We start from the raw sequence: 21,277 nt of genomic DNA, 5'->3' as shown, positions 1-21,277 counted from the left end.
CAGCAAAGGTGTCAGCTAGAGATGATGTGCAGGAGCTTGCAGGGATTTGTCTACTTTGATGCTAATTTGCATTTTCAGATCTGAGCGTCAAGAGATTAATATATTGATAAAAGTCAACTTGTCCGAAAGAGATTTAAATGGTTATCAAAACACAGCCCATATTTTCAGTGTTTCTAAAATTCCCTATGGGAAAAATGAATGAATGGTGGATAAACGATTAGAACCATTTCCCTGTTTGAGTTTATTTTTTTATTTTTACAGGGACAGTGCACATTAATCAACGTTTCAGTAAAAGTGCCGGTTTTAGCCAGCCGGCTAATTTTCAACCGCAGTCCCTGGGCAGGTTATTAAAAACAATTACAATATAGACAATAGTAACATAGAACAAGCAAGACATAGCAACATAGGACAAGCAAGACATAGCATACAGACAGAGCAACATAGGACAAGCAAGACGTAGCATACAGACAGAGCAACATAGAACAAAAAGCAGCAAGACAAAATTCATAAAAGCAACAAAGTGTTTCCACACCTCACAAGCTACAGACAACAGACAACATGGAAAGCGGCAACACACAGCTAGGGACCATGTTCACAAATCTGATTGACCTTTAGCCATGTCTTCAAGCATTTTGTGAAAGTGTGATATGTGGTGCAGTTATGTGTGTCTGATGGCCGTGTATTCCAGACATGGGAAGCTCTCACAGAGAATGCAGATTTACTAAAGGTGCTTTTCCTTAGGGGAACTATACAGTCACCTCTCATGGCAGACCTTGTGGATCTGCTGCCATATGTCTGGGTTTTCTGTTTAACAAAAATATTGAGTGGAGGGGGAGCCAGGCCATTAAGGATCTTGAATACAAGACATGCGTCGGTGTATTGCACAAGATTTTCCCAACTCAAGAGCTCATGCTTTCTAAGGATGTGACAATGATGATGGCTAGTGGGCTTCCTATCAAGCACTTTGAGAGCCTGTTTGTAGACAGACTGAATAGGTTTTAATGTTGTACAGCAAGCTTGGGCCCAACTAGTCAAGCAGTATGTTAAGTGGGGGAGTATCATAGATTCGAAGTACAGTTTTGCTACCTCTGTAGTCAAACAATTTCATATAAATCGGAAATTAGCTAGGTTGAATTTGGTTATTTGAATTACCCTTTTCACATGCTTTTTAAAAGAGAGGTTGGAATCAAGTATGATGCCAAGGTACTTAAAATCGGATACCACCTGGAGCTTCTCCCCTGACACATAGACATCTGGCTCAGTAGCATCTGTTGCCCTCACTGCTAGGTTTTATGGGTATTATGACACTTCCACTGTAGGGCTCTATTGCACACGTGCACTTCAGAGTGGGCGTTCCCTAACAGAAATATGCAAATACATACTAAAACACGCCAATAGAATCTTGCTAGCTCGGGCTTTGCTCTGCCCACCTCCTTGCTTGTTCTGCCCACTGCTTCATTTGCTCCCATTGGAAAAGACACCAATGACAAATCTTGGATTAGTTGCCAGTATCTTTGGTATAATGATTAGTCAGCAATAGTCGTGGTAGAAATAATATGTGATCAGTCTTTCCCACACCTACGAGGACTGTTGGTCAGCTTAATTAGTTTCAGTAACAATAAGTAAAAAACAGTTAGCAGTTCTATAACAGTAACGCTTACAGGCAGCTGAATGTTCTCTTTCATGTGATCAACAAAGTTATGAAAGATTGCATTTGATGCAGATGGCAAAAGCAGCTGTGAAACAAAATATATGTTGTACTGTAGGAAACAATTTCTCCCCTTATCTTGCAAACAATAAACCAGTCCCCCAGAGTCTATCCTTTATGTCTGCAACAACTATCACACACTTAGCAGAGACACAAGATTGGCTCATTATTGTTTATATTATGGCTGGCAATGCATGTCATAAATAAATGGTACATACCATATTAATGTTCTCCCCTGCGTAAGATGGACTATCCTTGGTACACTAGGGGAAAATATAAGACAAAGAGAATGTGATTGGACAAAACGTACATGTCATGCAAACCGCACACTGAGAGCCTGTACTGAGCAGTTCTGTTTGTTACACCTATACCCTTGTGGCGTCCTATCCATAGAGCTACCGGCATGTTCAAAAGACATTCATTCACCGACATCTTTGTCTCTGTGAAGTCAATTAACTCACCAACGAGAGGTCGTCACAGCAGGCCGCACAAGTGCAGGACGCGGCATGGGGGTTGAGGATGCGCTCCTGAGAAACCAATCATATGGCTGGTTACTAAACAATTATATATATATATCCTTAATTATATACAGTGGGGCAAAAAAGTATTTAGTCAGCCACCAATTGTGCAAGTTCTCCCACTTAAAAAGATGAGGCCTGTAATTTTCATCATAGGTACACTTCAACTATGACAGACAAAATTAGGGGAAAAAAATCCAGAAAATCACAGTGTAGGATTTTTTATGAATTTAATTGCAAATTATGGTGGAAAATAAGTATTTGGTCAATAAAAAAAGTGAATCTCAATACTTTGTTATATACCCTTTGTTGGCAATGACAGAGGTCAAAGGTTTTCTGTAAGTCTTCACAAGGTTTTCACACACTGCGCCACTGTATATACACCCTTAATTGTCTTCTGACCGCAGGTGGCAGAGTTCCATCAGAGCCGGTCACGACTGACAGACTGTGGCCTGAGTGGACTGGCTTGCTCACCTGGATTAGGCACTGCAGGGGACGGCCTGCATAGCGGATGCTTCTCTTCCAGTCCTTGCTGCTCGCCCGGCCAGACATGCCCTCAAACTCAGTGGGCGTGTACCAGTGGTTGCTGTGCTTGATGCAGCGTCCCTTTCCACCTGGTTGTCAGTCGATTGGACAGGCAGCAGAGACAAGACAACACGGCCGCAATTATTTACATGGAGATGGACATGCATAGTTAGTTATTTAGACTATCCTAGCCCCTTCATTCACCATATCCCATGTATTCTCAAGTTGAGGGAAGAAAATCTGTCATCTGTCAAATATGGCTTCTTTCAGACAACTTTTAGCAGCTGGATTTGTTAAAACAATCAACTCCAGAGAACCACCCCTATTCTGCCACTCCTCAACTTTGTCAACAAGTTCACACATTTATTTCTCCAGTCTTGATACTTCAACTACAGGCCATCAGGGTGGCTGCGGTTTCCAGCCAGGGCTGAGGAAAGCTGTCCTCATCTTCAAACCAAGAGCTCCACCTTGTGGCCCAACTAGCCCTACCTGAGCCCAGTCTGTTCTTGTACAACATGCCGCTGGTGTTCCTGCAGCGCACTGGCAGCTCGTTGTTGTACACAGATGTATCCCAGTTGTACTTGGAGCCATCTTTCTCCTGCCCTGGATTCATTGGGGTGGGGGAGTCTGGGGGGCTGGGGACAACACACAACACTGAAGTTACAGAGACACCTGAAATGTATTTCAGATAGCCTGACAACTCACTAAATTCTTCCGCTGTTCTGTCATTCACTACATACTTTAGTCTGAGACTGCCATCATTGAAGTCATTTGTAGTGAGGGGGGAGCATGAGGGGCGTTGTACAAAACAAAGTCAACAGCAATCGGATCGTCTCTAACCAATCAGAGTATTAAAGCCAATGACATTTTCAAACCGCTGTTTTACCAATGTGTTTACTGACTCTGGCCCAACCCATTAGTTTCTGGACCAATCAGATGGCCCTGAATGTGTTCGCATTCAGTGAAGGGTTGGGAAGGTACTCAGATAGACTCATTGGGGAGAAGAAAGTAACGTCCTTGGGCGTGGCGTAGCATTTGGCCAGAACAAGGAGTCTGGTGGCCAGGCAATATTTTAGCGGCCATATACAGATTTATACATTTAATTTATCCTGTCTTGGTTAGGCATCTCTGGAATATAAGCACACAGGTCAAAGCAGATGCTGCTATCTATTGGCTACAAGTCCATTACAACAACTTTCCCAGCACAGTAATGATAGGTGATGGTAGGAATTTGATACAATACTTTCTATGAAAAGTATCATACAAAATACAGGTCAAGAGCACATTGAGATTCCCTGGTGCATACCAGAGGACAAGGCGGCTGCAGCGTTCTTCAGTCCTGTTGCGTCCACTATTCCTTCAGTGTGAACCACTATCAGAGTGGCCTTCTGGGGATTGAGACCGTCGCCAATCTGTAGGGTGGTCCTGCCAGTCTGTCATGTGATGGAGGATCAGAGAGAAACATTACATTGCACAGTCTGTGCTGCTGGGTAGGTGATGTGACATATGAGTCTAGTTTTCCACGGTCTGTTTCTTTTCAGATTAGTTGTTGGAAAATCTGACACAAATGTGGTCCTATAGTCTAGACGATATACGCCTAGTGAGTGGTCCTATAGTCTAGACGATATACGCCTAGTGAGTGGTCCTATAGTCTAGACTATATACACCTAGTGAGTGGTCCTATAGACTATATCTAGTGAGTGGTCCTATAGTCTAGACTCTAGACCGCCTAGTGAGTGGTCCTATAGTGGTCCTAGTGAGTGGTCTAGACTATATACGCCTAGTGAGTGGTCCTATAGTCTAGACTCTAGACTATATACGCCTAGTGAGTGGTCCTATAGTCTAGACTATATACGCCTAGTGAGTGGTCCTATAGTCTAGACTATATACGCCTAGTGAGTGGTCCTATAGTCTAGACTATATACACCTAGTGAGTGGTCCTATAGTCTAGACTATATACACCTAGTGAGTGGTCCTATAGTCTAGACTATATACGCCTAGTGAGTGGTCCTATAGTCTAGACTATATACGCCTAGTGAGTGGTCCTATAGTCTAGACTATATACGCCTAGTGAGTGGTCCTATAGTCTAGACTATATACGCCTAGTGAGTGGTCCTATAGTCTAGACTATATACACCTAGTGAGTGGTCCTATAGTCTAGACGATATACGCCTAGTGTATGGTCCTATAGTCTAGACTATATACGCCTAGTGAGTGGTTCTATAGTCTAGACTATATACGCCTAGTGAGTGGTCCTATAGTCTAGACGATATACGCCTAGTGAGTGGTCCTATAGTCTAGACTATATACACCTAGTAAGTGGTCCTATAGTCTAGACTATATACACCTAGTGAGTGGTCCTATAGTCTAGACGATATACGCCTAGTGTATGGTCCTATAGTCTAGACTATATACGCCTAGTGAGTGGTTCTATAGTCTAGACTATATACGCCTAGTGAGTGGTCCTATAGTCTAGACGATATACGCCTAGTGAGTGGTCCTATAGTCTAGACTATATACGCCTAGTGAGTGGTCCTGTAGTCTAGACTATATACGCCTAGTGAGTGGTCCTATAGTCTAGACGATATACGCCTAGTGAGTGGTCCTATAGTCTAGACTATATACACCTAGTGAGTGGTCCTATAGTCTAGACTATATACGCCTAGTGAGTGGTCCTATAGTCTAGACGATATACGCCTAGTGAGTGGTCCTATAGTCTAGACTATATACACCTAGTGAGTGGTCCTACAGTCTAGACGATACACGCCTAGTGAGTGGTCCTATAGTCTAGACTCTAGACGATATACGCCTAGTGAGTGGTCCTATAGTCTAGACTATATACGCCTAGTGAGTGGTCCTATAGTCTAGACTATATACGCCTAGTGAGTGGTCCTATAGTCTAGACTCTAGACGATATACGCCTAGTGAGTGGTCCTATAGTCTAGACTATATACACCTAGTGAGTGGTCCTATAGTCTAGACTATATACGCCTAGTGAGTGGTCCTATAGTCTAGACTATATATGCCTAGTGAGTGGTCCTATAGTCTAGACTATATACGCCTAGTGAGTGGTCCTATAGTCTAGACTATATACGCCTAGTGAGTGGTCCTATAGTCTAGACTCTAGACTATATACGCCTAGTGAGTGGTCCTATAGTCTAGACTCTAGACTATATACGCCTAGTGAGTGGTCCTATAGTCTAGACTATATACGCCTAGTGAGTGGTCCTATAGTCTAGACTATATACGCCTAGTGAGTGGTCCTATAGTCTAGACTATACACACCTAGTGAGTGGTCCTATAGTCTAGACTATATACGCCTAGTGAGTGGTCCTATAGTCTAGACTATATACGCCTAGTGAGTGGTCCTATAGTCTAGACTATATACGCCTAGTGAGTGGTCCTATAGTCTAGACTATATACGCCTAGTGAGTGGTCCTATAGTATAGACTATATACGCCTAGTGAGTGGTCCTATAGTCTAGACTATATACACCTAGTGAGTGGTCCTATAGTCTAGACTATATACACCTAGTGAGTGGTCCTATAGTCTAGACTATATACACCTAGTGAGTGGTCCTATAGTCTAGACGATATACACCTAGTGAGTGGTCCTATAGTCTAGACGATATACACCTAGTGAGTGGTCCTATAGTCTAGACTATATACACCTAGTGAGTGGTTCTATAGTCTAGACTCTAGACGATATACGCCTAGTGAGTGGTCCTATAGTCTAGACTCTAGACGATATACGCCTAGTGAGTGGTCCTATAGTCTAGACGATATACACATAGTGAGTGGTCCTATAGTCTAGACTATATACACCTAGTGAGTGGTCCTATAGTCTAGACTATATACGCCTAGTGAGTGGTCCTGTAGTCTAGACTATATACGCCTAGTGAGTGGTCCTATAGTCTAGACTATATACACCTAGTGAGTGGTCCTATAGTCTAGACTATATACACCTAGTGAGTGGTCCTATAGTCTAGACGATATACACCTAGTGAGTGGTCCTATAGTCTAGACGATATACACCTAGTGAGTGGTCCTATAGTCTAGACTATATACACCTAGTGAGTGGTCCTATAGTCTAGACTATATACGCCTAGTGAGTGGTCCTATAGTCTAGACGATACACGCCTAGTGAGTGGTCCTATAGTCTAGACTCTAGACGATATACGCCTAGTGAGTGGTCCTATAGTCTAGACTATATACGCCTAGTGAGTGGTCCTATAGTCTAGACTATATACGCCTAGTGAGTGGTCCTATAGTCTAGACTATATACACCTAGTGAGTGGTCCTATAGTCTAGACTATATACACCTAGTGAGTGGTCCTATAGTCTAGACGATATACACCTAGTGAGTGGTCCTATAGTCTAGACGATATACACCTAGTGAGTGGTCCTATAGTCTAGACTATATACACCTAGTGAGTGGTCCTATAGTCTAGACTATATACGCCTAGTGAGTGGTCCTATAGTCTAGACGATATACGCCTAGTGAGTGGTCCTATAGTCTAGACTATATACACCTAGTGAGTGGTCCTACAGTCTAGACGATACACGCCTAGTGAGTGGTCCTATAGTCTAGACTCTAGACGATATACGCCTAGTGAGTGGTCCTATAGTCTAGACTATATACGCCTAGTGAGTGGTCCTATAGTCTAGACTATATACGCCTAGTGAGTGGTCCTATAGTCTAGACTCTAGACGATATACGCCTAGTGAGTGGTCCTATAGTCTAGACTATATACACCTAGTGAGTGGTCCTATAGTCTAGACTATATACGCCTAGTGAGTGGTCCTATAGTCTAGACTATATATGCCTAGTGAGTGGTCCTATAGTCTAGACTATATACACCTAGTGAGTGGTCCTATAGTCTAGACTATATACGCCTAGTGAGTGGTCCTATAGTCTAGACTATATACACCTAGTGAGTGGTCCTATAGTCTAGACGATATACACCTAGTGAGTGGTCCTATAGTCTAGACGATATACACCTAGTGAGTGGTCCTATAGTCTAGACTATATACACCTAGTGAGTGGTTCTATAGTCTAGACTCTAGACGATATACGCCTAGTGAGTGGTCCTATAGTCTAGACTCTAGACGATATACGCCTAGTGAGTGGTCCTATAGTCTAGACTATATACGCCTAGTGAGTGGTCCTATAGTCTAGACGATATACACCTAGTGAATGGTCCTATAGTCTAGACTATATACGCCTAGCGAGTGGTCCTATAGTCTAGACTATATACACCTAGTGAATGGTCCTATAGTCTAGACGATATACACCTAGTGAGTGGTCCTATAGTCTAGACGATATACACCTAGTGAGTGGTCCTATAGTCTAGACTATATACACCTAGTGAGTGGTCCTATAGTCTAGACTATATACGCCTAGTGAGTGGTCCTATAGTCTAGACGATATACGCCTAGTGAGTGGTCCTATAGTCTAGACTATATACACCTAGTGAGTGGTCCTACAGTCTAGACGATACACGCCTAGTGAGTGGTCCTATAGTCTAGACTCTAGACGATATACGCCTAGTGAGTGGTCCTATAGTCTAGACTATATACGCCTAGTGAGTGGTCCTATAGTCTAGACTATATACGCCTAGTGAGTGGTCCTATAGTCTAGACTCTAGACGATATACGCCTAGTGAGTGGTCCTATAGTCTAGACTATATACACCTAGTGAGTGGTCCTATAGTCTAGACTATATACGCCTAGTGAGTGGTCCTATAGTCTAGACTATATATGCCTAGTGAGTGGTCCTATAGTCTAGACTATATACACCTAGTGAGTGGTCCTATAGTCTAGACTATATACGCCTAGTGAGTGGTCCTATAGTCTAGACTATATACACCTAGTGAGTGGTCCTATAGTCTAGACGATATACACCTAGTGAGTGGTCCTATAGTCTAGACGATATACACCTAGTGAGTGGTCCTATAGTCTAGACTATATACACCTAGTGAGTGGTTCTATAGTCTAGACTCTAGACGATATACGCCTAGTGAGTGGTCCTATAGTCTAGACTCTAGACGATATACGCCTAGTGAGTGGTCCTATAGTCTAGACTATATACGCCTAGTGAGTGGTCCTATAGTCTAGACGATATACACCTAGTGAATGGTCCTATAGTCTAGACTATATACGCCTAGCGAGTGGTCCTATAGTCTAGACTATATACACCTAGTGAATGGTCCTATAGTCTAGACTATATACGCCTAGTGAGTGGTCCTATAGTCTAGACTATATACGCCTAGTGAGTGGTCCTATAGTCTAGACTATATACGCCTAGTGAGTGGTCCTATAGTCTAGACTATATACGCCTAGTGAGTGGTCCTATAGTCTAGACGATATACGCCTAGTGAGTGGTCCTATAGTCTAGACTATATACGCCTAGTGAGTGGTCCTGTAGTCTAGACTATATACGCCTAGTGAGTGGTCCTATAGTCTAGACTATATAGACCTAGTGAGTGGTCCTATAGTCTAGACTATATACACCTAGTGAGTGGTCCTATAGTCTAGACTATATACACCTAGTGAGTGGTCCTATAGTCTAGACGATATACACCTAGTGAGTGGTCCTATAGTCTAGACTATATACACCTAGTGAGTGGTCCTATAGTCTAGACGATATACGCCTAGTGTATGGTCCTATAGTCTAGACTATATACGCCTAGTGAGTGGTTCTATAGTCTAGAATATATACGCCTAGTGAGTGGTCCTATAGTCTAGACGATATACGCCTAGTGAGTGGTCCTATAGTCTAGACTATATACGCCTAGTGAGTGGTCCTGTAGTCTAGACTATATACACCTAGTGAGTGGTCCTATAGTCTAGACTATATACACCTAGTGAGTGGTCCTATAGTCTAGACGATATACACCTAGTGAGTGGTCCTATAGTCTAGACGATATACACCTAGTGAGTGGTCCTATAGTCTAGACTATATACACCTAGTGAGTGGTCCTATAGTCTAGACTATATACGCCTAGTGAGTGGTCCTATAGTCTAGACGATATACGCCTAGTGAGTGGTCCTATAGTCTAGACTATATACACCTAGTGAGTGGTCCTACAGTCTAGACGATACACGCCTAGTGAGTGGTCCTATAGTCTAGACTCTAGACGATATACGCCTAGTGAGTGGTCCTATAGTCTAGACTATATACGCCTAGTGAGTGGTCCTATAGTCTAGACTATATACGCCTAGTGAGTGGTCCTATAGTCTAGACTCTAGACGATATACGCCTAGTGAGTGGTCCTATAGTCTAGACCACATATGTCAGAGTCAAGGCCCGCGGGCCACATCCGGCCCGCAAGAAGGTTTTTTACGGCCCCTGGGATGATCTTGATTTATTATTAGAACCGGCCCGCAGCAAGCCGGCAGCCCGCAGATCTTTTACACGCACCAATACTACATTTCCCACAATGCAAAGGTGACGCACCGAGCAGTAGGCTGCTTCATTTCAATATTTATTGGCACAGCAGTCGTCAGCATCACAGTAAAATTAACTTTCAGATACCCATCAAAAATGGCAAAACGGAAGGTGGATACTGAGAACCGGGGGTTTCAAACAAGGTGGGAGTCGGAGTATATGTTCACGAAGGTAGCTGGAAAACCTGTGTGTCTTCTGTGTGGAGAAAGTGTGGCGGTACTGAAAGAGTATAATCTGAGACGACATTATGAAACGAAACACGCGGACAAAAACAAGAATATGGACATGGAACAAAGGCTACAAAAGGCAGAGGAATTAAAACGAGGCCTCAAATCTCGACAGGCTCTGTTCAAAAAAAGCCAAATCACAAGGCCAGGCTGCTGTCAAGGCCAGTTTTATTTTGGCAGAAGAGATCGCTAAATCAGCCCGGCCATTTACGGAGGGGATTTCATCAAAAACTGCATGATTAAAGTTTGTGACGAAGTTTGCCCAGAAAAAAGGCAACTCTTTTTAAATGTGAGTCTGAGCAGAAACACCATTGCCGAGAGAGTAGACCAGTTGTCCATCAATCTAAAAGAGCAGCTTGTGAAAAAGGGAAAAGATTTTATTGCATATTCCTTGGCTGTGGATGAGAGCACCGACATTTCTGACATTGCCCAGTTGTCAATTTTCATCCGCGGAGTGGACTCCAACCTAAGCGTGACAGAGGAGTTTTTGGCTTTACGTCCTATGCATGGCACAACTACGGGGCATGATTTGTATGAAGAGGTGTCAAGATGTGTAAATGAGATGGAGCTGCCTTGGGAAAAACTCGTGGGTTTGACAACCGACGGAGCACCTGCGATGTGTGGACACAGGAGCGGACTGGTGGCGAAGATACGGGAAAAGATGCAAGAGGAAAACGCGACAGGTGAGCTGACAGCTTATCATTGTATCATACACCAGGAAGCGTTGTGCGGTAAAGCCTTGAAAATGGAGCATGTAATGAGCATCATCACGCGCACAGTTAACTTTATCAGAGCCAAGGTTTGAATCACCGCCAGTTCAAGGCATTTCTGACGGAGTTAGAAACGGAGCATGGTGATTTGCCTTATCACACAGAGGTGCGATGGCTAAGCCAGGGAAAGGTGCTTCAAAGATGTTTCGAGCTTCGTGAGGAGATTTGTCTGTTCTTGGACAGCAAAGGGAAAGACACAACACAACTCCGAGACGAAATGTTTCTGTGTGAAATGGCTTTTCTGTGTGACATTACGAGTCATCTGAATGCAATAAACTTGCAGCTGCAGGGTCGGGATCGTGTCATCTCTGATATGTACAGTACAGTGAAGGCATTTAAAACCAAACTGACTCTGTGGGAGACGCAGATGCGGAAAGAAAATTTGAGCCACTTTCCCAGCTGCCAGACCATGAAAGAGAAGCTCTCTACCAGTGCGTTCCCGAGCACACAGTTGGCTGATAAAATAGGTATGCTTGCCGCTGACTTTCGACGCCGATTTGCTGACTTTGAAGCACAAAAAAGCAGGTTGGAACTGCTCGGTAACCCATTTGCTGTTGACGTGGAAAGCTCACCACCAAACCTCCAAATGGAGTTGATTGACCTCCAATGCAATGATGCACTGAGGGCAAAATATGCGGCAGTGGGTGCTGCGGAGTTCGCCCGTTTCCTCCCGGCACAATGCCCCAGCTGCGCATCCAGGCTGCTCAAACGTTGTCTATGTTTGGCAGCACATACCTGTGTGAACAACTGTTTTCTTTGATGAACCTGAACAAAACATCACACAGAAGTCGACTTACTGCTGAACACCTCCACTCAATTCTGAGGATTTCTTCAGCTCAGAGCCTTACCCCGAACATTGATGAACTTGTGGAAAAGATGGGACACCACCAAGTATCACCCTCAACCTCAAACAAGTGAACATTACTGTGCAATCACATATTTAGAGTTTTTACTCAGTTCAAGTTTAAAAGTTAAAATTTAATATTTGTTTTCACTGCATGTTACTTCTCCTTAAACAAAGTGTTGTTTTTGATTAATAGATTTTTGCACTTTATTTTTTTGTATTTCAATCCAATTATATTTTAAAAATATTTCAGTTGAGTGGATGATAGAAAATTGCTATTATTGTTTTTTCTTTGAAGTAAATTTAGCCCACTTTTGCTAAAATAGAAAATATAGTCTACTGATGGTGCCTTGAATACCGGTTTCTTTCATTTAATGTTCATGTTATGGGGATATTTATATAAAGGAAATTTGTCTTTTGTGTCTGTTGAAAATTAAAGATTACTGACAGAGCCATAAGAAAATATTGCTTTATTTATCTGATCATATTGTAATATATTTGTTAGGTTTTCAGTAGGTTCAATTAGGTTCACTAGACTATATGCGTCATTTAAAAAATTTTCAATGAACATTCGAACAGTCCGGCCCTCGTCTTGTAGCTGATTTTTTTATTTGGCCCTCCGTCCATTTGACTTTGACACCCCTGGTCTAGACTATATACACCTAGTGAGTGGTCCTATAGTCTAGACTATATACGCCTAGTGAGTGGTCCTATAGTCTAGACTCTAGACTATATACGCCTAGTGAGTGGTCCTATAGTCTAGACTCTAGACTATATACGCCTAGTGAGTGGTCCTATAGTCTAGACGATATACACCTAGTGAATGGTCCTATAGTCTAGACTATATACGCCTAGTGAGTGGTCCTATAGTCTAGACTATATACGCCTAGTGAGTGGTCCTATAGTCTAGACTATATACACCTAGTGAGTGGTCCTATAGTCTAGACTATATACGCCTAGTGAGTGGTCCTATAGTCTAGACTATATACACCTAGTGAATGGTCCTATAGTCTAGACTATATACGCCTAGTGAGTGGTCCTATAGTCTAGACTATATACGCCTAGTGAGTGGTCCTATAGTCTAGACTATATACACCTAGTGAATGGTCCTATAGTCTAGACTATATACGCCTAGTGAGTGGTCCTATAGTCTAGACTATATACGCCTAGTGAGTGGTCCTATAGTCTAGACGATATACACCTAGCGAATGGTCCTATAGTCTAGACTATATACGCCTAGCGAGTGGTCCTATAGTCTAGACTATATACACCTAGTGAATGGTCCTATAGTCTAGACTATATACGCCTAGCGAGTGGTCCTATAGTCTAGACTATATACGTTATGACTATATATAGTCTAGACTATATACGTTATGACTATATATAGTCTAGACTATATACGTTATGACTATATATAGTCTAGACTATATACGTTATGACTATATATAGTCTAGACTATATACGTTATGACTATATATAGTCTAGACTATATACGTTATGACTAGATATGTTAAATACTCATGTTGGGCTCTAGTGTGGCAGCTGTCAACATCAACATTTGAGTCACTTAGAAAACGCTCTTATCCAGAGTGACTTACAGTAGTGAGTGCACACATTTTCGTACTGGTCCCCCGTGGGAATCGAACCCAAAACCTTTGCATTACAAGTGTCATGGTCTACCAACTGAGCTACGCAGAAACAATACAAATCCACTAGTAGGCCTAGACCACAAGATATTCAGATCCAAAATGACCACCATGTGAGAACTTACAAGAACATGCTCTGGTATGGACGCTGAGGTGGCAGTGAACACATTGTCCTCGGCTGCTTGGACATCCCCCACAGTGACTGTTGTGACTTCTGTTGTGAGAGATCACATGTTGAAATAGTCAAGTGCACTCTACCTACAGGACTGGCTTGTTTCTCTTTGTAGTAGATCTCACTACGTGAATCACATTAGTTTTGATGTATTTTTTATTTAAGGTGGCCATGATGGTATCAGGGCCAGATTGGGAATTTAGCCAGGACCCCAGGGTTAACACCCCTATTCTCACAATAAGTGCCATGGGATCTTTAGTGACCACAGAGTCAGGACACCCATTTAACATCCCATCTGAAAGACTGCACCCTATAAAGGGCAATCACTGCCCTGCAGCATTGGGATATTTCTTTTTAGGGAAAGGAAAGAGTGTCTCCTACTGGCCCTCCAACACCACTTCCAGCAGTATCTGGTCTCCCATCCAGGGCTACCAGGACCAACCCTACTTAGAATCAGAGGTAAGCCAGCAGTGGGATGCAGGGTGGTACGCTGATAGTTGATTTGATAGGGAAACAAAAACAAGGACTGTGCCCAAATATTTGAATAACAAATATTATGTATAAAACTGGAAAGATGGGAGTCTTGCAATATTACCTGTATTTTACCTAACGTTAAATACAAATATCTCCGGAAAATAACATGTTTGGAGGTACATGTAAGGGGCTATGCTGATAATCAAATGTATAAGTTAGCTAGTTCATGCATTTCAAAATGGGTAACGGTACTATAGCTAATGCAGATGAATTAGGTTAGACTGGTTGATTTAGCTAGATAGCTAACCTGTTTGTGTTTGCCTATGCGTCTAGTATTGTAACTAACAGTACTAGCACAGATGAAAGGAAGTTAGCTAGGAAACATAATGTGGTACTTGCTAACGAGCTAAAACAGGTGTAGCTGGCATTTAGCTAGCTTGACGAGTATCAGTAACGTTAGCTGGCTGCATTCTCAAACTTGCCTGCGAAAGCTGTCTCGGCATCGTCAGAGTTCGGCAAGGACTCGGTCCCAATCTCGATGTTCCCCGGTTCTCCCATTACTGTCATCGTGGTGACTTCGGCCTCCGACTCAGTATCCGAATCCACCCCCTCCTCCACCGGCTCTCCGGCAGCGTCTATGGACTCCTCGTCCAACACTAGTCCCTTCGTTGCCGAGTCCGTCTCGTCCATTTTCCTATGTCTAACGATTTACGCCGAATTTGACCGAAAAATAATCGGAGAATATGGCACCGAACCGATTATATTGTGTTGAGCATAAACCGCTCATGCACTGGAATAAAATAATAATAATTTGTGCCGTCGATTCAATTATTATTTCAAAACAAATGTATTAAAACGGTGAGAAATGGCGCCTTACCTTCGTTGTCTTTACGCTTTTCGGTCAAGTCTCACAGGAAGGAGATGCAGCGGAAATTACCGAAACAAAACGACGTCACACGAATCGACGCTCAAATCTCGTTTCAGTTTTACACCACTAGGTGGTACTATACACATGAGAATAGAAATAGTAAAAAACGTTTATTGAACCTTTATTTAACCAGGTACGCTAGTTGAGAACAAGTTCTCATTTGCAACTGCGACCTGGCCAAGATGAAGCATAGCAGTTCGACACATACAACAACACAGAGTTACACAAAGAAAACAAAAAGTGTATATACAGTGAGTGCAAATAAGGTAAGATAAGGGAGGTAAGGCAATAAATAGGCCATGGTGGCGAAGTAATTACAATATAGCAATTAAACACTGGAATGGTAGATGTGCAGAAGATGAATATGCAAGTAGATATACTGGGGTGCAAAGGAGCAAGATAAATAAATAAATAAATACAGTATGGGGATGAGGTAGTTGGATGGGCTGTTTACAGATTGGCTATGTACAGGTGCAGTGATCTGTGAGCTGCTCTAACAGCTGGTGCTTAAAGCTAGTGAGGGAGGTATGAGTCACCAGCTTCAGTGATTTTGTAGTTTGTTCCAGTCATTGGCAGCAGAGAACTGGAAGGAAAGGCGGCCAAAGTATGAATTGGCTTGGGGGGTGACCAGTAAGATATACCTGCTGGAGCGTGTGCCACGAGTGGGTGCTGCTATGGTGACCAATGAGCTGAGATAAGGTGGGGCTTTACCTAGCAGAGACTTGTAGATGACCTGGAGCCAGTGGGTTTGGCGACGAGAGTGAAGCGAGGGCCAGCCAACGAGAGCGTACAGGTCGCAGTGGTGGACAGTATATGGGGCTTTGGTGACAAAACGGATGGCACTGTGATGGACTGCATCCAATTTGTTGATTGGCACAGCATCTTCCGGGTTAGGGGAGGGTTTGGCTAGGGTAGGCTGTCATTGTAGAATCCGAATTAGTTCTTAACTGGCTTGCCTAATTAAATAAAGGTGAAATAAATCAAATAAAATACCGCCCTATGTTATGTCTAATAATGAACAATTGTTCATCATTAGACCAACAGTAGATTAAGTCCATGAGCCAGGCGCAGGGTTTCCCAAACTAAGTCCTGGGGCCCACCCTGAGTGCATGTTTTGGTTTTTGCCCTAGCATTACACAGCTGATTCAAATAACCAACTCATCATCAAGCTTAGATTATTTTAATTAACTGTTTAGTGCTAAGGCAAAAAACTAAATATGCACTCAGGATGGGGCCCCAGGACCGAGTTTGGGATACCCTGAGCCAGGGGGGTGGTCGGTCGGCTTCACTTGGGCCAACGACGTCTCATAGTGACTTTTTTCAAGGTCTATGACGTCCTTAGAGTTGGAAAATGTGGATATTGGCGAAACTGGAAAACGGTGTCGTACAGGCTGATCCAGAGCATCCCAAACATGCTCAAAGGGTGACATATCTGGTGAGTTTGCAGGCCATGGAAGAACTGGGACATTTTCAGCTTCCAGGAATTGTGTACAGATCCTTGTGACATGGGGCAGTGCATGATCATGCTGAAACATGATGAATGGCACAACAATGGGCCTCAGGATCTCGTCATTGTATCTCTGTGCATTCAAATTGCCATCAATAAAGTGCAATTGTGTTCGTTGTCCGTAGCTTATGCCTGCCCATATCATAACCCCACCGTCACCTTGGGGCACTCTGTTTACAATGTTAACATCAGCAAACCGCTCACCCACATAATGCCACACACGTAGTCTGCGGTTGCGAGGCCGGTTGGACATAGTGACAAATTCTCGAAAACGACGTTGGAAGCGGCTTATGGTGGAGAAATGAACAAAAAAATACTCTGGCAACAGCTCTGGTGGAGACCTCCGCAGTCAGCATTCCAATTGCACGCTCCCTAAAAACGTGAGACATCTGTGGAATTGTGTTGTGTGACAAAACTGCACATTTTAGAGTGGCCTTTTATTGTCCCCAGCGCAAGGTGCACCTGTGTAATGATTATGCTGTTTAATCAACTGCTTAATATGCAACACATCTACCACACTGATCCTCAACACTGGAGCTCCCCAGGGGTGCGTGCTCAGTCCCCTCCTGCACTCCCTGTTCACCCACGACTTCATGGCCAGGCATGCACCATCAATAAGTTTGCAGACAACACAACTGTGGTAGGCCTGATCACCGACAACGACGAGACAGCCTATAGGGAGGAGGTCAGAGATCTGGCCAGGTGGTGCCAGAATAACAACCTATCCCTCAACTTAACCAAGATAATTGTGTGCTACAGGAAAAGGAGGACCGAGCACACCCCCATTCTCATCAACCGGGCTGGAGTGGAGCAGGTTGAGAGCTTCATGTTCCTTGGTGTTCACATTAACTATAAACTAGAATGGTCCAAACACACCAAGACAGTCGTGAAGAGGGCACGACAAAGCCTATTTCCCCTTAGGAAACTAAAAAGTTTTGGAATGGGTTCTGAGATCCTCAAAAGGTTCTACAGCTACAACATTGAGAGTATGGTTGCATCACTGCCTGGTACGGCAATTGCTCTACCTCTGACCGCAAGGCACTAGAGGGTAGCGCGTACAGCCCAGTACATCACTGGGGTTAAGCTGCCTGCCATCCAGGACCTCTACACCAGGCGGTGTCAGAGGAAGGCCCTAAAAATTGTCAGACCCCAGCCACCCCAGTTATAGACTGTTCTCTCTACAACCGCATGGCAAGAGTACGGACAAAAATGCTTCTCAACAGTTTTTAGCCCCAAGCCATAAGACTCATGAAATGGCTACCCGGACTATTTGCATTTACATTGTGTGCAAAAAAAAGATTTGCAGATACAGGCCCATCAGAGAATCCCCGCATTAACCCCACAAAGGCTTTTTCCTATATTTTTCCGCCAAACAACTCAATGTATAAAATATAATTGTAGTATGCCCTAAAATATCTTTCAAATGTTCATAGCGATGTAGAATATACAACCACATGAGCCATTGGTAATCCTGTTGGTAACCTGTTTATAATAGCAATAAGGCATCTCAGGGGTTTGTGGTATATGGCCAATATACCATGGCTAAGGGCTTTGCTGATGACACTGTCAGTGATTTATTTAGAATTCAAGGAACACTTAACCAGCATGACTACTACAGCATTCTGCAGCGATACCTCATCCAATCTGGTTTGCGCTTAGTGGGACAAGACAATGACCCAACACACCTCCAGGCTGTGTAAGAGCTATTTGACCAAGAAGGAGAGTGCTGTAGCAGATGACATGGCCTCCTCGATCACCCAACCTCAACCCAATTGAGATGGTTTGAGATGAGTTGGACCGCAGAGTGAAGAAAAAGCAGCCAACAAGTGCTCAGCATATGTGGGAACTCCTTCAAGACTGTTAGAAAAGCATTCCATGTGAAGCTGGTTGAGAGAATGCCAAGGGTGTGCAAAGCTGTCAAAGGCAAAGGGATGGCTACTTTGAAGAATATAAAATATATTTTGATTTGTTTAACACTTTTTTAGTTACTACATGATTCCATATGTGTTATTTCATCGTTTTGATGACTTATAGAAAATAGTAAAAATAAAGAAAAACCCTTGAATGAGTAGGTGTGTCCAAACTTTTGACTGGTACTGTATAGTATGTAAAATTATTGATAGAAATGTGATAAGAATCTTCCCAAAATGCTGATTTCTGAATATGTTATGATCGATAATTGCAGTATTGCTAATATTCAATCATGTTAAATGGATATGTACAGTGCATGTGAATAGTCACGGATGTGAGCTGATTAAAATGAAATACCACGTTATCCTAGTAGCTGTTTTCATTATGAGGACTTTAGGCTGTACCATACATTCCATTACAGTAGGTTTCCTTCCAATTTGCGACAGATTCTCATGCGAATATTCAAAAATCTGCATAAAACAATATGCTAATTTTCCCACCAGAGATGTTTGGTGCAGCGGTCCAAGGCACTACATCTCAGTGCAAGATGCGTCACTACAGTCCCTGGATTGAATCCAGGCTGAATCACTTCCGTGATTGAGGGTACCATAGGGCGGCGCAGAATTGGCCCAGCGTTGGCCGGAGTAGGCCGTTTTTAACTGACGTGCCTAGTTAAATAAAAATACAAATTTTGGGGGAAAAAGGTGAACATAAAAATAAATGTCACCGTGAAATTCCCATGTACCGAATGAAAAATACAAGTTAAATGAGGTTCCATCTCATTTTCAATTCTACTGATGGTTTTGTCACAAAAACTATTGCATTATATACCGAATGTGCCCACTCTGGTCTTGGCACATGCACTAGCCAACAGCTCCCAGATTAGGGGTAGGCTAACTACATTATGGGACTATAAGAGTACAGTTATTTGTATTTGTCAAAGGGCAGTCAAGCATCTGTCACCAGCATAAGACCCTCGATATTTATTGGAAAGGAGCATCAAGCTCATCACCTTGCACAACATTCACCACCCTTTTACGTTCATCATGACTTCATCTGTAGCCTAATAAACTGCATGCTTTCCCTAGTCGTAGCCGGAGGACCACACAACATATCGTCATGTGACTCCCAAATTTACTTCGATATGATGGTTATATCAATATTTGCGCATAAAGGCGTTTCCACCGCCATTTTTCGCATAATTAATTTCACTGACACAATCATATCTCACCAACAAATTGTCGGCATTTATTCAATTCTACCGGCATTTATAGAATTGTACCGGCAATTCAATTAATATCAGCACTTTCGTGACTTTTTTCATGCATCAGGTAATTCATTCGCATGAAATGGTTGGATGGAAACGTGGTTAGTGTAGTAAAATCCGATGTTGGGCCTGTTCAGGCCAATTACATTCGTATTCTAGTAACAGACCAATGCATCTTCATGTAGATGAACTAAGTGTAATGATTTTCTGCTCTCACCATTAGGTTAAAACGTATGGGCATTCCTATGGAATTTACATTGTAATGCATGCGGCAAATGTCTAGTCCTCTGCTTTATGAAAACATGAAAGGATAACATTGTAATATCATTTTAATCAGCTCATATCCATGACTATTCACATGTACATATCCATTTTACATGTTTGAAGATGAAATGTTGCAACTATTGACCATCATTTCTTCTGAAAACAGCGATTCACAGACAGAATTTTTGGGCACATTTTTCACACAATTCTGTGAATAATTTAACATCTTTATATCTGACACACCTGATACTGGCTGATGTGGTTTTGTATTCTACATCACTATGAATATTTTAATATAATTATATCAATATAATGAATTTGTCAGCATACTACAATAATACTGTATTTCAAACAGGTATGGTCCAATAAGACCCAATTGAGATGTATGGTGGTCATATTGGAAAAAGTCTTCTGTGGGGTTCATGTGTAAAATATGTGCTGGCCCTGTATCTACAAATCTTTAAAAACTGTTCTAGCTGTGTGTGCGCAATTTGGTGCCAATCAGTTAGAATCTATAAATATAGCTGCCCTATTACATGGAATTTTATGGCTAAGCTTCCAAAATGGGCGATTTTTAAACCATATTTGGAGCTGGTGCTTTCAAAGTTAGTTATATATAATTATTTGAAAGGTACTTTTATAACCTTTCTGAACCACTTGTCAAACAAATGTTAAAATGTATCAGTGTTTCCTTTTTAAAGCCATTAACACAGGTCATTCTGATATGTACCCTAGAGGTCAAAGTGTGTCTGTCCTGATCATTTCCAAAAATGTGTGTCTGATGGATAGTTGTGAATCTAAGCTTTCCAATGATACATAATTAAAACCAATAACTCTGTTTATTGAACCAGTGTGAAATGGCAAGCTAGTTAGCAATGTGTGCTAGTAGTGTTTCAATCAGTGACGTTTCTCGCTCTGAAACCTAGTTATTTACCTTCCTCTGCAACGGTTGCGGCTTTTGTGGCGTGATAGGTAACGATGATTTGAGGGTGACTTGTGGATGTGTGCAAAGGGCCCCTGGTTCAAGCACAGGTTGAGGGCGAGGAGAGGGACGGAAGCGAAACTGT

The 21,277-nt window shown here is 42.6% G+C and overlaps 1 protein-coding gene across 1 annotated transcript in view; it reads right to left on the bottom strand.

Annotated features, from left to right (window-relative positions):
• Nucleotides 1-15,246, bottom strand: part of LOC115144800 (deformed epidermal autoregulatory factor 1 homolog) — a 36,704-nt gene extending 21,458 nt beyond the window's left edge. Inside the window, 8 exon segments of the mRNA XM_029685870.2 lie at nt 1,927-1,971; nt 2,170-2,235; nt 2,701-2,840; nt 3,241-3,372; nt 3,375-3,386; nt 4,058-4,184; nt 13,813-13,901; nt 14,816-15,246. Of these exon segments, the coding sequence (XP_029541730.2) occupies nt 1,927-1,971; nt 2,170-2,235; nt 2,701-2,840; nt 3,241-3,372; nt 3,375-3,386; nt 4,058-4,184; nt 13,813-13,901; nt 14,816-15,023 (819 nt within the window). The 5' untranslated portion in view covers nt 15,024-15,246.
• Between the last annotated feature and the right edge of the window lie 6,031 nt (nt 15,247-21,277).

The sequence above is a fragment of the Oncorhynchus nerka genome, linkage group LG17 (genome assembly GCF_034236695.1).
Source record: "Oncorhynchus nerka isolate Pitt River linkage group LG17, Oner_Uvic_2.0, whole genome shotgun sequence".
Lineage (NCBI taxonomy): Eukaryota > Metazoa > Chordata > Actinopteri > Salmoniformes > Salmonidae > Oncorhynchus > Oncorhynchus nerka.
The sequence above is the reverse complement of the archived record's forward strand: the minus strand, read 5'-3'. Positions and strand labels throughout refer to the sequence as shown.